Consider the following 15,437-nt stretch of genomic DNA (forward strand, 5'->3'; position numbering starts at 1 on the left):
CGCGCGCACCGCTCGCCCGCCGCCCAGCCCCGCCAGGCGCGCTCTTCCGGCGGGACGGCCGCGCGCGTGCCCGCCCGGCCCTGCGGGCGCGCGCCTCCTGCCGCGGCTCCCGGCGGGCGGTGCTCTCGCTTTGCGTCTTTCCTTTTTTTTTTTTTTTGAGACGGGGTTTCTCTGTGTAGCCCTGCCTGCCCTGGAACTCCCTCTGTAGACATGGCCGTTCTCGAACTCAGTGATCCATCCCCCTGCCTCTGCTCGCCTCCCGAGTACTGGGATTAAAGGCCTGTGCCACCACGCCAGGCCTGTTGTGTCTAACAGTGCAAATTAACTTTCTTTTTCTCTTTTTGAGACCAGGTCTCATGGAGCCCAGGATGGCCTCCAACCACTATGCTGTGGAGGCTGGCCTTGAACTTCTGACGTCTTGCCGCTTCCTCCCAAGGGAGATAAACTTGTACCATCACTAATGAATTTTACTTTATTGAGATAGGGTCTTGCTATGTAGCCCACATTGGCCTGGAACTGACGGCAGTCCTCCTGCCTCAGCCTCCCCAGTGTGCAATTATAAAATGGAGTACAAACAAGTTGTTCAGTATCTTAAAAAGCAGTTATGAAAAGGACATTGGAAAAAAACTTTAAAAAACAGGCAAAACTTGGACTTGAGTTAATAATATAACGAGTATCACTTTTTTTTTTTTTTAAGACGTGTGTTTCAATGTAAGATGCCAATGACAAGGCCTGGCAGTGGTGGCGCTCGCCTTTAGTTCCAGTACTCAGGAGGCCCAGCAGGCAGATATCTATGAGTTCAAGCCCGAACAGCCAGGGCTATACAGAGAAACCCTGTCTTGAAAAAAAACAAAACAAAACAAAACAAAAAAAACCCAGTGACAGCAATAATAGAAACTGATGTGAAGTGTGAGAATTCTTGTGATTTTTTTTCCCTGTAAGCCTAAACCTTTTCTAAAATAAATCAATTAACTTTTTAAAGGAGGAAGGCAGAATGGCTGGTGCCTGTAATTCCATGCTTGCTGAGAGCTGGCAAACACAGGCTGAGCTACATAGTGAAAATCTGTCTCAAAATCATCATCATCATCATGATAAAATCAATACTCAAATTAATGTAATGGGCAGTAATGCACTCACTCCTATGCAACACCATCTAAAGCAGCAGTTCTTGACCTTCCTAACGCTGTGAGCCTTCAATACAGTTCCTCATGTGTGATGACCCTAACCATAAAATTATTTTCATTTCTACTTCAAAACTATAATTTTGCTACTGTTATGAATCGTAAATGTCTGAACATCTGACCTAAAGTGTTCTTGTGCTTATGGGTGTGCTGTGAAAGCTAGCATGAAGGTATCCATCACTTTCAGGGAATGGTAATAGAGTACACGTGTCCCAAGTCATCACACTGCAGTCAGTCAGCATGTCTTCAAGTATCAGTTACACACATGTGATCCTTTATTTGATTAAGTTATTGTTTGTTTGGTTTGTTTTGTGAGACAGGGTTTTGGGTCTTTCACTGGTAGCCCCAGGATAGCCTAGACTTCACTGTGTAGTCCATGTTGGCTTCAGCCTCCAGTTAATCCTGCTGCAAAGTGACTTTTTGTTGAGCCTGATCTCTGTTCATGTTTAATGGCCCTTGGGGGCGGGGGTGGGGTGGGGGGGAAGAAGGATCAGAGCTTGGGTAGTTGTTAGTTTTTTGTTTTTTGTTTCTTTGTTTGCTTGTCTGGTTTTGGGTTTTGGTTTTTTGCAACGTAGGAAAATTGCTTCCTCCTGCAGCAACTGCCTGAGCTACTACAGCTGCCCTCAGAGCTGCTTCTGAAGTGTTTGCTGAATTAGTCCTGAGCACCACAGCAAAAAAATGAAAGTTTTGTCTCCTCTAAGCTAAACGTCCTTGAAAACTCCCAACCTCACTCTGACCTTCTCCTCAAGTCTCATGCCCGATGTGCTGTTGAAGAGACCGACCGCAGTCCGCGTACAGAAGAGGGTCATGGGGTTCCATTAGGGATGTGTCTGGGGCCTTGCTTTTCTGTTTGAGTTTTAAGTTTCTGTGAGGGTGTTTTGTCTGAATGGGTGCTTGTGCACCATGTGCATGCAGTGCCTGAGGAGGTCAGAAGAGGGCACTGGATCCCCTGGAACTGGAGTTATGGAGTTAGAGATGGTTGTGAGCTGCCATGTGGGTGCTGGAATTGAACCCAGGTCCTCTGAAAGAGCAGCCAGTGCTCTTAACCACTGAGCCAACTCTCTAGCCCCTAAAAAAAAATTTTTTTTTTTATGGTGGGAGTGCAGCACTTTAACTAGATAGAAAAACTAGCCTCAAAAACTGGCTGAGTGGAAAAAACAAACAAACAAACAAACAAACAAAACTGGCTGAGTGGAATGGCTCAGTGGGGGACCTGCTGCCAAGTCTGATGACTTCAGTGTGATTCCTGAGATCCACGTGGTAAAAAGAGAAATCAGGTTGCCCTCTGACTTCTACTGTGGTATGTGTGCAACCCCTACACACACTAAGTGAGTAAATAAATAAAATGTAAAAATAAAACTTTAAATCAGTGTCAAGAAATGTTCAAAGTGTTGTTTGTAAGAAAAGACAAGTGCTTGACATTAGACCAGATAGCCTGTGATAGCCTGTGATAGCCTCTGATAGTCTGTGATAGCCTGTGATAGCCTGTGATAGTCTGTGGTAGACTGTGGTAGCCTGTGATAGCCTGTGATAGACATATACCCTATGTGGCCCTTAGCAATGTTTCAGGAAGTAACTGACTTATTTGAAGTTTTTAGGAAAAGACAATTGATTTATGAAGCAATGTATACATGGGGTTTTCTTTCCCTTAAAATATGCACTTATGGTTACGTTCATAGAAAGACAGGTTTCACATATATTATATGTGTATCATATGTAATCAGTGTTTAAAATACTAACAAGTAGTTGAGTTAATGATTTTCTCTGCATATTTCTATATTAAAATGCTATGTTTAGGATCTGTGTCTGTTGAATAAGAAAATACGATTTTTAAGAGATATGTTTAATTTTTAAAGTTTGCTTATAAGAAAGCATTGTCAACCTAACCAAACCCAGAGATTCTCCAAAGACTGCTATTTCTTTGGGAAGAATAGAGTTGCTACGGGAACAGACACTGCAATGGGGTGCACAGACCATAGTAAACTAAGGGAATGAAAAGGCTGAGGAAGGGGAAGTTATTAAATATAAAACTAAGAGAGTTACATCAGCCGTTTTGAAACAGGAGCCCTTCGCCATAACGATGAATAAAAAGAGTGGTGACCGTTTGAAGCAGCATTCTGCGGTGGGACAGTTTCTGGGCCTGTGTCCTTGCATAAGGGTGCTTTTGAAAACTGGAGGTGTGCAAGTGCACATGTGCGTGGAAGCCAGAGGCAAGTCTTGGATGCTGTTCTTCGGGAGTCCATGCTGGTTTTTAATTTTTTAAGATGGAGTCTCCAACGGACCTGGGACTCCCACACTTGGCTAGGCTCTCTGCACAGCCTCAGAGATTGCCACAGCTTCAGAAAGTTCATGGCTTCAGTTTAAATGTATGCAAACATTAACTGGGCAGTGGTGGTACACCCCTTAATCCCAGCACTCAGGTGACAGAGGCAGGTGGAGTTCAAGGTCTACAGAGCCCCTGAGTTCCAGCACAGCCAGGGCTACACAGAGAAACCCCGTCTCAAAAACAAACAAAAATGTATAGAAACATTTGAGTCTTGTCTAGAAGGAAGGCTCTAATGATAGCTTGGATTTTAGAAGTCTCCCAACAGTCCACATGCCTCGGACGTTTCCGCACAATGTTACCACTGGAAGGTGACAAAAGCTTTAAGAGGTATATTCTAGGAGGGGTCACCTTAGGTAACTGGGGTGGCCCTTAAGGGGATAACGGAGTTGTAGCATGAATCTTAAAAGTTCTTATTAATAAAATCAGACCTGAGGCCAAGTATTGGGGTGAACACTAGAGGATCAGAGAGACAGAACAAGCCACAGCTAACCTCACCTGGCCAACTTCTCCGCTGGTCTTGTTTCCTCAGACTGGAAGCTTCTGTGTCCTCATCCCAATGACTCTCAGCTGAACTGCTGCTCAAAAGCCTGAAGCTTAACCAGCTAAAAGCTTAACCAGCCAAATGCCTCTAGTTCCTGGTCCTCACGCCTTATATATCTTTCTGCCTTCTACCATCACTCCCTGGGATTAAAGGCGTGAGTCACCATGCTTGGCTGTATCCTTGAACACATGGATTTCTGCCTAGCTCTGCCCCCAAGTGCTGGGATTAAAGGCGTGTGCTACCACTGCCTATCCTCTATGTTTAATATTGTGGCTGTTCTGTCTCTGACCCCAGATAAGTTTATTAGGGTGCACAATATTTCGGGGAACCCAATACCACCACACAGAATCTGGGTCCCTTCTCCTCTCTCTCCTTTTGTGTCCTGACCATAGAGTGAGTTCCACCATTACAGTCTGCTGCCACTTGACCCTAACTATTAGGCCAATCAGTAACAGGCAGAACCTCTAAAACCATGAGTAAAATATCTTTTGTTGACTAGTTGATTATCTCAGACCATATTACAGTATCAAAAAGCTAACACAGATCCACAGCCTTTTCAGGACTCTTCAAATAGTGCACAGATAAGCTAGGAAAGCCAGTGGTTGGGGTGTCTGTGTGTGTGCTAAAGTAGATGGGCCTAGAAGAAGACTCACAGCTATCACTAAACTTTGGTCAAGAATCTTTGGCCATTGCAACATGGGTTGTCTTGAGGTGGCCCCTATACTGCCAACACTCAAGTTCTCTTGGGCTGAAAACTCAGAATTCTTTATTAAGTCCACTTAATAAAGTGATAAACTGATTAAGCCCACTTAATACAGTGATAAACTACAGCCTATCAGTCAATTGCCATCTGTTTTAACTTTTCCTTCAGAAATGTTTGATCAAGCTGACAAGATGGATCAGCATGTGAAGTGTTTGTTGTACATGCCTAACAATCTGAGTCCAATCCGTAGGACTCACCTGAAATAGAGAACAATGTTCTTTGACCTTTACATGCATGTTGTAGCATATATACACACACATATCACACACACATAATGCATACACACAATAAATAATTTCAAAATGTTTTTATTTTTCTGCCCGCTTTTATTTTTTGCTTTTGTATAGTTATATGTATAGGTGCATATGCATGTCTGGCCTCAAACTCAGAGATCTGCCTACCTCTGCCTTGTGAGTTCTGGGATTAAAGGTGTGTTTCCATGCCCAACTTTTTGTTTGTTTTTGGTTTTTTGAGACAGAGTTTCTCTGTGTAGCCCTGGCTGCCTTGAACTTGCTCTGTAGACCAGGCTGGCCTCAAACTCACAGAGATCCGTCTGCTTCTGCCTCCCAAGTGCTGGGATTAAAGGCGTGTGCCACCATCATCTGGCTAACTTTTATTTTATTAGACATGGTCTCACTAGGTAGCTCTGGCTGGCCTGGAACTTGATATGTAGACCAGGCTGGTCCAAACTCAGAGATCCATACTGGGACTAAAGGTAAGCCCTACCACACCTGACCATTAATTTCATTTATACGAGGAAGTTCAATACCAATGGCCACAATGATAGTGACTCTTGGTGGAAATCAAGAGAATTGCAAAACCAAAGTGGAATTTCCCAGAGATGGGTGGGATAAATCCCAGAAGTTGACATACTCAAAAATTATATCCTCAGCCGGGCGGTGGTGGCACATGCCTTTAATCCCAGCACTCGGGAGGCAGAGCCAGGCGGATCTCTGTGAGTTCGAGGCCAGCCTGGGCTACCAAGTGAGTTCCAGGAAAGGCGCAAAGCTACACAGAGAAACCCTGTTTCGAAAAACCAAAAAAAAAAAAAAAAATATCCTCAATATGACTTCAAAATGCTCTTCAAATTGTTGGAATTTAAAATTAAAATTTTAAATTTAAAAGTCATATGTGAATAGGATTAAAGAGGGGAGACCTCTGGAAGGTGACTGGGTCCTAAGGACTCTATAGTTTGGATTTTCAGAGCCCCTTAAAGGCTCATCCATGTATTAATGGGCTAATGTGATTAAAGAGTGTTCTTTTGGGCTCTCTGGTTCTGCCTTGTAACAGGCCCCCAGACCTTAGCACAACTGACTCCATGATGGAAATGACATTGTACCACTCGGGTCATAAAATTCAGCACGTAGACAGCACCACCTGCCAAAATGAAAACGAAGACCTAATCTATCAAAGTCCATAGTTTGGGGAAACTCTCTAAATGTATTGACCTTGCTTTTTGACTTCTGTAGTTCTGCTTCTGGCTAACTGTTCTTAACATAACATAACTGAAGTATGTCAGCCCAGGATGTGGTTTTTGTGATTCAAAGCTCCCCCTGAGGAAGGCTTGGTGCTACAAATGGGATCCTGAATTTGCAGTGTAGTCACTGGTTAGCTAATATAGACTTCCTATTGGCTTAAATCCATGTCTGAGCAGTCTTCTCTGGTGGAAGAAGACACCTCACAACAGCCTCACCGTGTTACACCCTCCTCTGTTAGGATTCATCAAGATGTTAGCACCTCCATAGCGGACTTCCCAGTCTCCAGAACACTGAAATAAGTCAACTGTGCTTTGTAATTACTTGTCTGTGCTATTCAGTGATAGCAACAGAAAATAGGCTAACATCCACCCACCGCCAACACCAGGAAGATAACCAGGAATAGTCAGTCTGGGGACTATGATAAAGAGTTTGTGGGAAATCCAGGAACCAGGCATCTGCAGATTCAGGACTCATTTCCCATCAGATCATCCCCAAACTAACAGAAATAACCTTCCTCCTATCATTCTGTAGACGGATTTTTCTTTGGGCCCCAGCTCACAAATAACGACACAGAAACTTCCTAATAATTATGAAAGTTCAGCCTTAGCTCAGGCTTGTTTCTAACTAGTTCTTATAACTTAAATTAACCTATGTCTTCCCCCCCCCCCCCCCAGACAGGGTTTTTCTGTATAGCTTTGGAGCCTGTCCTGAAACTCGCTTGTAGACCAGGCTGGCCTCGAACTCAGAGATCTGGCAGCCTCTGCCTCCTGAGGGCTGGGATTAAAGGCATGCACCACCATGCTTGGCAACCCACATCTTTTAATCTACATTCTTTTATGTGGCTTGGTTACCTTTACTCTGTACTGCTTATCCTGCTTCCTCCACGCCTGGCTGGCAACCCCGACTTTTTTTCCCCAGAGATCTCTCTCTACCCAGAAGTCCGGCCTATCTCTCCTGCCTAGCTGTTGGCTAGTCAGCTATTTATTACACCAATCACAGCAATACATCTTCACACAGTGTACAGATATCTCACAACATCCCTCTTCACATGTAAAACTGTAAATAGGTCTCAATTCTAAATCTAAATTCCTTAAAACTGAACCTGCGGCCTGGCGGTGGTGGTGCACGTCTTTAATCCCAGCATTCCGAAGGCAGAGGCAGGCGGATCTCTGTGAGTTCGGGGCCAGCCTGGCCTACAGAGAGAGTTCCAGGAGAGCCAGAGCTGTTACACAGAGAAAGCCTATCTTGGGATTAAAAAAAAGAGTGAACCTGCCTAACTTGCTATTTTCCGGGACCCTCTCTTCTGGCCAGAGTCCTCCCCTCTCCTCCAATCCTTCTCCTCACAGTCACCCAGAAGGCATTAGCTACCTGTGCCGACTACATACCTCTTACCTCCAAATGCCCTTCCTTTTCACCTTTCCTGTCATTCGTTCCTCAGCACGGCGCAGTTAAATGCTTAGTTTCCCGCGCTTTCCATTTCTGGCGTGTCCGCTTCTCCAAAAGGCACCCCTCCCTACTCAGAATGAAAGCACGAATCTAGTCTCCAGCTGGCTAAGCGCCTCCTGCCCCAAACGAACAAGGCACCCTCTTTTAGCCATTTTGGTTTCCTGGCGAATGTTAATCTGTTGGATTTAAATGTTGGGACCCCAAGCATTTGTGACCGGCTTGCCGTGTGTGTGTTTTGTGGTCCGCCTGGAAAGTAAAAGTGAGGGAAAACAAGGATTCCAGATAATGCAGAAAACAAAACCCGCGCACAAACAAAGCGCTTTCCAGGACGGCCTCAAAGGCGGCTCACGGACGACGGGAGGAAGCGAGCATCGCCAGCTCCTGGGCGTCCTGCGCACTGGGACCCACCTCCCTGGCCCTGTCCGCCCCGGGACAACAGCCCCGCCCCTTCCGGCAGCGTGCTCCCCGGCCACGCCCCTCAGGAACGGAGCCCTGTGATTGGTCCAGATCCGCCATAAATTGCCCAATCGCGACCGAGCTGGAGCTTTGGCGTCTCTGCGTACGCGGGCGACATGGCGGACCGGCTCACGCAGCTGCAGGACGCGGTGAACTCGGTGAGGGCTCCCCTTCCTCAGTCGGCCTTTCCCTCCTGACAGGAGACGCGCGGAGGGGCGCGCTGCCGTGGGGAGCGCGCGGTGAGGACGCCGGAGGGCCGGGCCTCAGGGAGCCCGCGGGCGGGGTCTGAGGAGACGGCGGCCGGGCCTCAGGGAGCCCGCGGGCGGGGTCTGAGGAGGGGACCCGACGGCCCGTCCGTCCTGGGGAGGGGACCCGCGGCCCGTCCGTCCTGGGGAGGGGACCCGCGGCCCGTCCGTCCTGGGGAGGGGACCCGCGGCCCGTCCGTCCTGGGGAGGGGACCCGCGGCCCGTCCGTCCTGGGGAGGGGACCCGCGGCCCGTCCTGAGGGGACTCAAGGTGCTTGGCCTGGTAGCAGGGGACGAGTGAGCTCAGGTCCCAGGGGTCGGGGCCGGCCTGAGCTCCAGTGTGAGTGAGATCCCACCTCAGAAAACAACACAAACGACCACCACAAAGTGTTCAGTGTCTGTGTTTGCGGTTGGTGCAAGAGTACCTGGAATGTGAGCTTGCCTTGGCTTCTGTAGGCCACTCTGACCAGTCCTTAAAGAGTACCGTGTACTAGAGGAGTCTCTCTAGATCTGGTTCTCGATGGCTTTCCATTTGTTTAAGTCCGCTTTAGGATCTGCCCTGAATGGCAGAAATGAAGCTCTTGCAGCGCAGTACCACGGACAAAGACTGTACACAGGGGCAATTTTTGTTTTGTTTTGAGACAGGGTCTCACTGTCTAACACTGGCTGACCTGGAAATCACTGTGGAGACCAGGCTGCCCAACAACTTGGGAATCAAAATCTACAACAGAAGCTCCTGAAAACTACTAGCTGTACTAACTTTGCCCCTTCTGGCTGTTATTCTTGCTTACTATACATGAATGGTAACTACACACAAGCTAAACAATACTTCTGAGCCGAGCAAGAATGGTGAGTTCCAGGACAGCCAGAGCTATGTAGAGAGAGACCCTGACTCCAAAAATAATAAATACTTCTGCTTATTTCCATTAAGAGTGCAACAGTTTTCCATTGGTAGTTAAAATCTCAGTGTCATTCTGGTTGTAGCTTGATGTTCTAGGAAAAGTGCTTCCAGAGTGTCTACCTACTAAAAAGAGTACCTGACCAGTGTTTTTCTTACAGGAGGTTATAACTTGGCTGTTTGGCAATACATCACTTTGAGAGTACTTTGAGATTGTGAATCTACTTGTGGGAAAACGACCTACTCTGTGTAAATAATTTTTAAGTTGAGGGGCTATGCCTTAAATGTTGATGTATTCACTAAGCTAAATTCTGCTTTGCAAAGATTTGCAAAAATCTGTGGGCTGCCAGCCAACCTCTCCCAAGAAAATACTCCTTTGAGGTTTTACAAATCTTAATAATGCAGTGTAAGAGCTTATCTCAGGGAAAAAAAATCACATATTTGTGTAGGTCCTGTTAGTTAGGATAGTAAAAATACCATATGGTCTTGACTCATCTTAGGAATACTGATAATTTAGCTAACATGGATACCTACTGTGTCTATAGGCAATGTGTTTACAAAAAGCTACTCCTCAAGAGCTTAGAAAGATGCCATAAACTCAAGAGACTTTTAGATGATGAAACCCCACACATGGCTAGGAAGTTAGAGTAAATTGTTTTCAGCTCTTAAGTGCTAAAGTAGATTGGAACATAGAGCAATATTAACATTTGTTCTACCATCTGGAAACTCCTGAGTACAGAAGCTATGTCATGTTCATCTCTATAATATTTACATACAGTACTTGTCATGGGGTTGGTTTTTCAATAAATATTTTTTTGAACCGATGAACAATGGGTCTTGAAAGCATTTGCAGGAGAGAACATGTAGCTACTGTACTGAATAAGTTTCATTTATATTTTTCTATGTCTTATGACAGTGCTACAAAATGGAATGCTGCAACTTAAAAATAAAAATTAAAAAAAAAATAGAAATGCTGTTTTCCTGATTGGAAATAGTAATTGAAGTTTCAGGGATCAGGACTAGTGAGAAGTTGGGTGGGGAGTATACATGTGTTTAGTTTGCAAATGGCACGAACTTGTCTTTTCAAATTTCCTGAATACATTGTTTTCTGGTTTTGCTTTTTTTTTGAGACAGAGTCATCTTATGTAACTCTGGCTGGACTAGAACTCTCCACATAGACCAGGCTGGCCTCAAGCTCACAGAGATCCACCTGCCTCTGCCTCCCAAGTACTAGGATGAAAGGTGTGCACAACCATGCCCCAACAACAAATATTTTGAGCAACAAGATTATAATTTGAGTCTTGAAGAATTACATTTCTGGCAACTTACGGAAATTTTTTTCATGTAGTCCACACTGGCCTGGAACTTCCTATATAGTTGAGAATGACCTTGAACTTTGCCTTCTGAGTACCATAATTACATGTGTGTGCTATTACATGTTTTTGTTCAGTGCTGGGGATCCAATTCAAGGCTTCATATATTCTAGGCAAGCAATCTACCAACTGAGCTATATCCTTAACACTCCCACTGTTTCTTTAAACTTGGCAACTGCTCTGTTTACAGAAAAGAAATCATGTGCTTTCTATATTTTTTGTTGTTAACCTTGGGAACATAGTAGATATAATTGCTAGTCAGATTTAGTCAATCCCACAACTACTGCCTTTTAATAGTATTTATTTTTGCTTGAAATAAGTACTGACATATATATCTCAATACTTACAAAAGAAAAGAAAGATTACTCTAGTTTGTTTTGGTTTGTTTGTTTTTGTTTTTGGAGACAGGGTTTCCCTGTGTGTAGTTCTGGCTATCCTATAATTTGATCTGTAGACCAGGCTGGCCTCGAACTCACAGAGATCTGCCTGCCTCTGCCTTCTGAGTGCTGGGATTAAAGGTGTGCGACACCACTGGTCAAGACAGGCTCTCATATAGCACAGGTTGTCCTCAAACACTTATGACTCTGAGGATATCCTTGAAATTCTCATCCTACCACCAAGTTTTGGGATTACAGGTGTGTACTGCCATGTGCAGTTTAAGCAGTGCTGTGGATCAAACGCAAGGCTTCATATATGCTAAGCAAACACTCTACCAACTGAACTCTGTGTGTTTGTGTGTATGTGGTTTAAGCATGTGTGGGTGTGTGCAGGTGCATTTACCTCTGCATGCTTATGTAGAGGCCAGCCTTATCTAAGGATAACTTCTTGTACCATTCTCTCTCTTTTTTTTGAGTAAGGTCTCTCATTGAACCAAAAGCTCATGTTTTCAGATAGACCAGATGACCATTGTGACTGAAGGGTCTCTGATGTGGGTGCAGGGAATCCAAATTCTGGTCCTCATGTTTAACATTTACCTAACCCTGTTTTTTTTTTGCTTGTTTGGTTTGGGTTTTAAATATTAGCATATGGAGCTGGAGAAATGGCTTAGCAGTTAAGAGTCTGCCTGCTCTTTCAGAGGACCTGGGTTTGACTCCCAGCACCCACATCTAAAACTCCAGTCCAGAGGATCTGATGGCCTCTGTGGGCACTGAATGCTTTTGGTCCACATACATACATACATACATATAGACAGACAAAACATCCATACACTAAATAAAGTTAGCATATACAATAATTTAGGGGCTGGCAAAGTGGCTCAGTAAGTAGAGACACTTGCCACTAGGTCTAATACCCTAATATTGAACCTCAGGACCACACTGTAGAAGGAAAGAACAGACTCTTGCAACAATCATTTTTAGAATAAGAATAGAATCTGTTGTCCACCAGTTCAACCACTTTGGTATCTTAGGATTTGTTTATTGAGTTATGACTTGAAGGAGTCTTTTTTTTTTTTTCAATGTGTGTGTTTTTGCTACACCTGTGTCTGTGTACCACATGGGTGCCTGGTGCCCATAGAGACCAGAAGAGGATGTCAGATCCTTCAGAATTAGAGTTACAGTTGTGAGCTGTAGATTCTGCAAATTGAACCCAGGTTCTCTGCAAAAGCAGCCAGTGCTCTTAACCATTTAGTGTCTGTTTCTCTATTGCTATTTGTGCATCTGCTGGGATGGATATCTGGTTTTATTTGTGAGCAGCCTTCTCTTGAGAGCTCAATCTCCAGAACCACTTAGAAGAAAACAATCACTATGGCTGAGTCTTCAGCTTTCTCATGTATCAATTCTTTAAGATAGATTGATACAAATTTAATTTCACCTAGACTGATACCAAACTTAAGTTTCTTTGTATGATTAAACCATTTAATCCAGGCTAGATATAAATAGATTGCTGGTAAGAGTGCATGTTTAGCTGTACAAACTCTGTCATTGTTAGTAATAACTAGCTCATTTTATATAAAAATATTCCTTTGTGTGAGGAGTTTGCTTAGAGATTATTATTATGAAGAAATTATTGCCATGTCTCAAAATCCTTAAAACTGACAATTCTTTGTAACCTTGATTTTTTCTTCTTTTTTTTCAAGCTTGCAGATCAGTTTTGTAATGCCATTGGAGTGTTACAGCAGTGTGGTCCTCCTGCCTCTTTCAGTAACATTCAAACAGCAATTAATAAAGACCAACCAGCCAATCCTACAGAAGGTGAGGTCTCCTTAGTTTGACTGACATTTCTTCTACAATTTATAGCTTCTTTGTAAAAATGTGACTGTGGTTGGACTCTGTTACTGTTAAGTTTTGCCATAAATAGTTCTTCTTTTTTACATTTATTTATTTAGTGTATATGTGGGTGTGCCTACCATAGCATGCATGCAAGAGGTCAAAGGATCTGGAGCTATTCTTTCCTTCTATCATGTGGGTTCTGGGGATGAAACTGAGGTCCTTAGACTTGATAGCAAGTGCTCTTTTAGTGCAAAGCTATCTCAGAGATGGCCAAGGAATGAATTCATCAACTCAGTTCATTATGCTTCATAATTCTGTTCACGTCCAATAAAAAAAAAAGATTGTTACTCCCTTAGAGGAAAGCCTGTATGAGTTGAGCTGATTTTTGCTTGTATTACCTTAGTAAGAAAAGTGTCTTTTATGGATTCCTTTGTTCAAGGTACCAAAATGTCCTAGGAAATAAAATGACATATTATGCTAATTCCCAATTTGAATTAATATTTAGAGTATAAATAGTATTGATATACTAAAATTATGCTTTACCATTAGAATTGCTGTATTGGAAAGTCAGCTGAGCTTTTCTAGTTTTATTAATTTTATAATTTCTGCTTATAAAAATGTAAGACTTTGATAATTTAACTTAATGTTTTTCTTCAGAATATGCCCAGCTTTTTGCAGCACTGATTGCACGAACAGCAAAAGATATTGATGTTTTGATAGATTCCTTACCCAGTGAAGAGTCTACAGCTGCTTTACAGGTGAAAACTCTTTTCTCGTGATAAAATGACTAGTGGTAGAGAACTTTGAATTAAAGGAGGTTATGACATTCAATTTAAGGTTAAATTTTAAATGGGAGGTATTTTGGATTTTGGTTGTTTGTTGGTTTTTTTGTTTTGTTTTGTTTTTGTTTTTGTGGTCAAATCCAGTGTCTTGCAAAGCAGACAAATACTTTATTAATTGTGAACTAGCAAGCCTCTGGAAAATTATGCTGAATAATTGTCCAATTTTGACTTAAAAGATCTGATCATGTGTGTTCAAGGCAGTATCGACATTGAGCAATTTTATCTTATCAAGGCAGAAGTCTCCTTAATGCCCTTCACTTTGTTTGACCAGAAGAGTGAGTGGAGAATGTCATTCTGAATGTGGACAAAACAATGTCTATAAGCATTGTACACACAGGACACATATATACACCTATATATTCTGACAGAAAATTAGTCTTCTAATAACTCAGAGAAAAAATTAAGTTGATATTTAGAATACCTGTTACTAAAAGATAAAACACAATGGTTGGAAAATCATTCTGATTTTAAAATAAATACTTGTACTTTAGTTTCTAGCCATTTCATCTCTGAGTATATTAAAATTCATGTCTTAAAGGCTGCTAGCTTGTATAAGCTAGAAGAAGAAAACCATGAAGCTGCTACATGTCTGGAGGATGTTGTTTATCGGGGAGATATGCTTCTGGAGAAGATCCAAAGTGCACTTGCTGACATTGCACAGTCACAGCTGAAGACCAGAAGTGTTACCCATAGCCAGTCTCTTCCAGACTCATAGCATCAACAGAACACGTGACTGAGAAAAGAACTGTTTGGATGACACTAAGAATGCTGCATGTAAGCTCTACCAGCAGCTACAGAATATCATATGCTTTGACTGTGTTACCTTTTTTTAACTAGTTTTCACTCTTAATAAAATAAAAAGCTTTAAAATTGCAGTTGAGTCATCTTCAAACATCATTATGTCATTTTTTATCTGACTAGAATTTTCAAGGTAGATACTGTACTAATGTTCATGATATAATTAAACAAATATACAATAAAGCTCTTTGAGGTTTTGTATATGTTGTTTTCGTTTTGTTTTGTTTGGGTTTTGGTTTTGTGTGTGTGTGTGTGCAGTTTGGAATGGAATCCAGACCTTGTACATCTTGTATATGCTGGGTAAGCACTTTGCTACTGAGCCATCCCCACCCCTCTTCTTACTTTTGTTGTATTATTGCAGCCCTTCCACAGATCAACATCTTAAAGGCAGCGATATGGGACATTTCAGTTTAGGTAGGTATCTAGCCTCCTTAAGTGGTACCATATAAATTTGTATCAAAAGTTTCTGAAAGTATTTTAAGAAACAATTAGAGCAGATAGGAAATAGTAATCATCTGAAGTGCTTCCTTCTTCCAGAATGCCACACATTCTAATTTGTCTCTACCTTTGTTGTGACAAGTCTTTACTGTCCATAGAATTCCAGTGCTATTGTGAGAATTTGTCATTCTGAACCATGTTCAAATAATCTTACCCTATTTTCCCTGTATTCTTAATTTCCTTGTCTTGATAGTGAGGTACATTTCTTGAATTGTTGATTCTTTCTCATTCTCTTTACCTAAAAGTATTTCTTCTGATTTTTTTCTTTAATTTTATTAGGTTTATTCATTTTATGTTTTGCCTACATTTATATATGTGTACTATGTATGTGTTTGGCGCCCTCAGAGTTCAGAAGAGGGTTTCAGATCCCTTGGAACTGGATG

At 42.7% G+C, this 15,437-nt stretch overlaps 1 protein-coding gene across 2 annotated transcripts; it reads left to right on the plus strand.

Annotated features, from left to right (window-relative positions):
* The first annotated feature begins 8,242 nt into the window (after positions 1–8,242).
* Med21 (mediator complex subunit 21) lies at positions 8,243–14,757 on the plus strand. Of its 2 annotated transcripts, none has more exons than XM_052721215.1 (4): positions 8,243–8,349; positions 12,784–12,898; positions 13,574–13,674; positions 14,297–14,757. In XM_052721215.1, exons 1-4 carry the CDS (start codon positions 8,308–8,310, stop codon positions 14,471–14,473), a joined length of 435 nt encoding a protein of 144 aa, XP_052577175.1. In that variant the 5' UTR covers positions 8,243–8,307; the 3' UTR covers positions 14,474–14,757. The 2 variants fall into 2 exon arrangements, with proteins under 2 accessions (XP_052577175.1, XP_052577176.1); XM_052721216.1 differs by lacking the exon at positions 8,243–8,349 and adding an exon at positions 8,802–9,284.
* The last annotated feature ends 680 nt before the right edge of the window (positions 14,758–15,437 follow it).

The sequence above is a fragment of the Peromyscus californicus genome, unplaced genomic scaffold, assembly GCF_007827085.1.
Source record: "Peromyscus californicus insignis strain IS unplaced genomic scaffold, ASM782708v3 Scaffold_6__1_contigs__length_162567912, whole genome shotgun sequence".
Lineage (NCBI taxonomy): Eukaryota > Metazoa > Chordata > Mammalia > Rodentia > Cricetidae > Peromyscus > Peromyscus californicus.

Coding starts and splice junctions, on each gene's coding strand:
- Med21 (XM_052721215.1), top strand. CDS start 8,308: ATGGCGGACCGGCTCACGCAGCTGCAGGACGCGGTGAACTCG. Junction 8,350..12,783: donor TGCAGGACGCGGTGAACTCG/GTGAGGGCTCCC, acceptor TTTTTTTTCAAG/CTTGCAGATCAGTTTTGTAA. Junction 13,675..14,296: donor AGTCTACAGCTGCTTTACAG/GTGAAAACTCTT, acceptor CATGTCTTAAAG/GCTGCTAGCTTGTATAAGCT.